This window comes from Egretta garzetta, unplaced genomic scaffold (genome assembly GCF_000687185.1).
Source record: "Egretta garzetta isolate BGI_Z169 unplaced genomic scaffold, ASM68718v1 scaffold474, whole genome shotgun sequence".
Classification (NCBI taxonomy): Eukaryota; Metazoa; Chordata; class Aves; order Pelecaniformes; family Ardeidae; genus Egretta; species Egretta garzetta.
This window is the reverse complement of record NW_009259524.1, coordinates 500,953-503,359: the sequence shown is the minus strand read 5'-3', so window position 1 is coordinate 503,359 and position 2,407 is coordinate 500,953. Positions and strand designations below refer to the sequence as shown.

The following is a 2,407-nucleotide window of genomic DNA, read 5'->3' as shown; positions in this document are numbered from 1 at the left end:
CTGTAAGAAACATTTTCACTAATTCTTTGCACACTTCAAGTGAGCCTAATGCCTATATGAAACATCTGCTTAGTATTTTGCACCCAAGTGGTGCTAAAAGCACATGAATAAGTGACCAGAAAGCAGGACATCTCCTGTCTTAGTTTTGAGTATAAGATAAAGAGCACTGGGAGAAAACAGATTTTATTTCCATATTTGTCTTTTTTGACAAGAGAAGGCAGTGATTCGGCGTTCTCTGTCTTGGGATTCCTCTCCAATTGCAGAGTGGAGCCACTGACAGATTGCTTAGCAGGGATGTAGCCGAGTGATTCCTACCTAGGGCAATACTAGACAGTCAGGAGACTTGTGATCCACCGATGTATGGCCACAACCTCCTGGATGAGAATGCCTCTATGAAGAGTGTTACCAGTGATGGCAAGGAAGAAAAATTTTATTATGTGCTCTTCCCTTCCGATATCAATGAGGTATGGAAACACGACAAAACAACAGGATTACAACAACATTCCTGATCAAAAATCCAGTTAGAGCAATTCCACTTATGCTGACAACTTTCAGTTCAGGCTGCATGTGCAGTGCAAGTACACCACACCCAAATGATGTGTCCTTTAAAAACCTTTCAAGGAAAGCAGCAAGTGCAATTAAGCCAGCCGTTTATATAAAACTGTACATGCAAAGATGCACATCTGACTGGCAGATGTGAAGTCAAGAACACCTCCAAATCTCCTGTCAGCTGTTTTGGAGAGAGATGGTGACAAGAGCAGTCACTGAGCAGTTTCACAATAGTGCGCAGGCGCATGGGTGTTGTCTGAGCTCCACAGCTGCTCGCTGACAGTTCCCGAGCGGCTCACCTCCCACAGTGCCAATTTTAGCACCTCAGAGACTGTTGTCTTGACCTGGGCCTGGAACTTTTTGCTAATCAGAACATAGAGGATTGGATTGAGGCAACTGTTGATGAAACCAAGGCCAGTGGAGAGGGGAATGCCATCCTGCAGTAAGTCATGCAAGTTTTCGTCATGGTGAGCAGATAGCTCCACGATGCTGAATATGTGATACGGTGTCCAGCAAACAAAAAAAGCTACAACTACAGCAATGATGGTCCAGAAAAGCCTGCTGGAAGTCAATACAGTTCTCCTCTTCACTTTGACAATCAGCAAGGAGTAGCAAATGACCATGGTCACTAGAGGAAAGAGGTAACCAAATGCAAGCCTCACCCAAATGAGAATGTGATGTGTCAGCAAAATAAGTTCTCTGTCATGCATATGGAAGTTGTTGTAGCAAATGGTGACATTGTTGAGAACTGTAGCTGTGTCTCTAAAGTATAAGGCAGGGCCACCAATAATTGCAGCTGACATCCAAATGACCCCACTAAGAATAAGGGTGTTCCTCACAGTCCGATACTTGTAGGAAAAGACCGGGTGGACCAGGCGGACGTAGCGGTCAAGGCTGATGAATGTCAAGAAGAAAACACTGGCGAACATATTAAGTAGTGCAATGAAGGAGTTCATTTTGCAGAGCCACTTACCAAAAGGCCAGTGGAAGCCCATTGCCACATATGTAATATAGAGGGGCAGGAAGAGAACAAAAATGAAATCTGCAATGGCCAGGTTGAGGAACCAGAGTGTAGAAACAGATTTATCCCACTTAAAGCCCATAAACCAGATGACAATGGCATTACCTGGCACTCCCAGCAGAAATGCCACACTGTAAAAGGAAAGGGAGATCATATGGGCGATGCTGAGGGAGGACTGGGGTGATTCATCTTCCTCAGACAGGTCATAGAAATAAGAGTAGTTCTCAAAATCTTCAAATGTCATGTTGCACAGTTGCTTTCTGGGGAAGAAAAGAAATGGAAGAGTCAAAGGACAAATGTTTTACTGCACTGCAAATAGTAACCTGCAATTCCCTTAAGTTCTTGGTCATAAAAAAACCCCAAAACACTGACTTAGTTTCACATATCTATCACTTTTTAGCTGTCAGCTGCTAGCACAAAGCTTGTGCAGTATTTTGGTCACAGACATTTCAAGAAATGCTCAAATCAAGACAGCACTTTAAATCTTCAGGAACTGTTTTCCTCACATTTATTTCTTAACACGCAGCACTGAGCTCAGTACCACTGATAAATTTCTGGGAGACCAGAAGTTTTACTGAAGCGTGATTTTTCTGTTCTTTTCTAGTCAGGTTTCATGTTTTACTGCTCCATTGCTATTTGAAGCAAATTTTATGGATTATCTCTGTTAGAAATCAGAGAAGCACCAGGCATCTTTGTAGACAAAAAAGTGCAGTTAAAATGCCAGGAAGCCATTTTTTATAAAATTACCATCCACACACACCCCCCCTCAAATTATAGTTGACAAAATCATAGACAGTGATTTCTCCAGCAACTGCAAGTTCACGGGTTTATTCCTCT

The 2,407-nt window shown here is 42.7% G+C and overlaps 1 protein-coding gene across 1 annotated transcript; it reads right to left on the bottom strand.

Moving 5' to 3' along the window:
* On the bottom strand, window positions 1–1,988 carry GPR1 (G protein-coupled receptor 1). Its single transcript, XM_009637482.2, has one exon. The coding sequence runs from the start codon at window positions 1,812–1,814 to the stop codon at window positions 762–764; it is 1,053 nt and encodes a 350-aa protein (XP_009635777.1). The 5' UTR covers window positions 1,815–1,988; the 3' UTR covers window positions 1–761.
* Window positions 1,989–2,407: the final 419 nt, after the last annotated feature.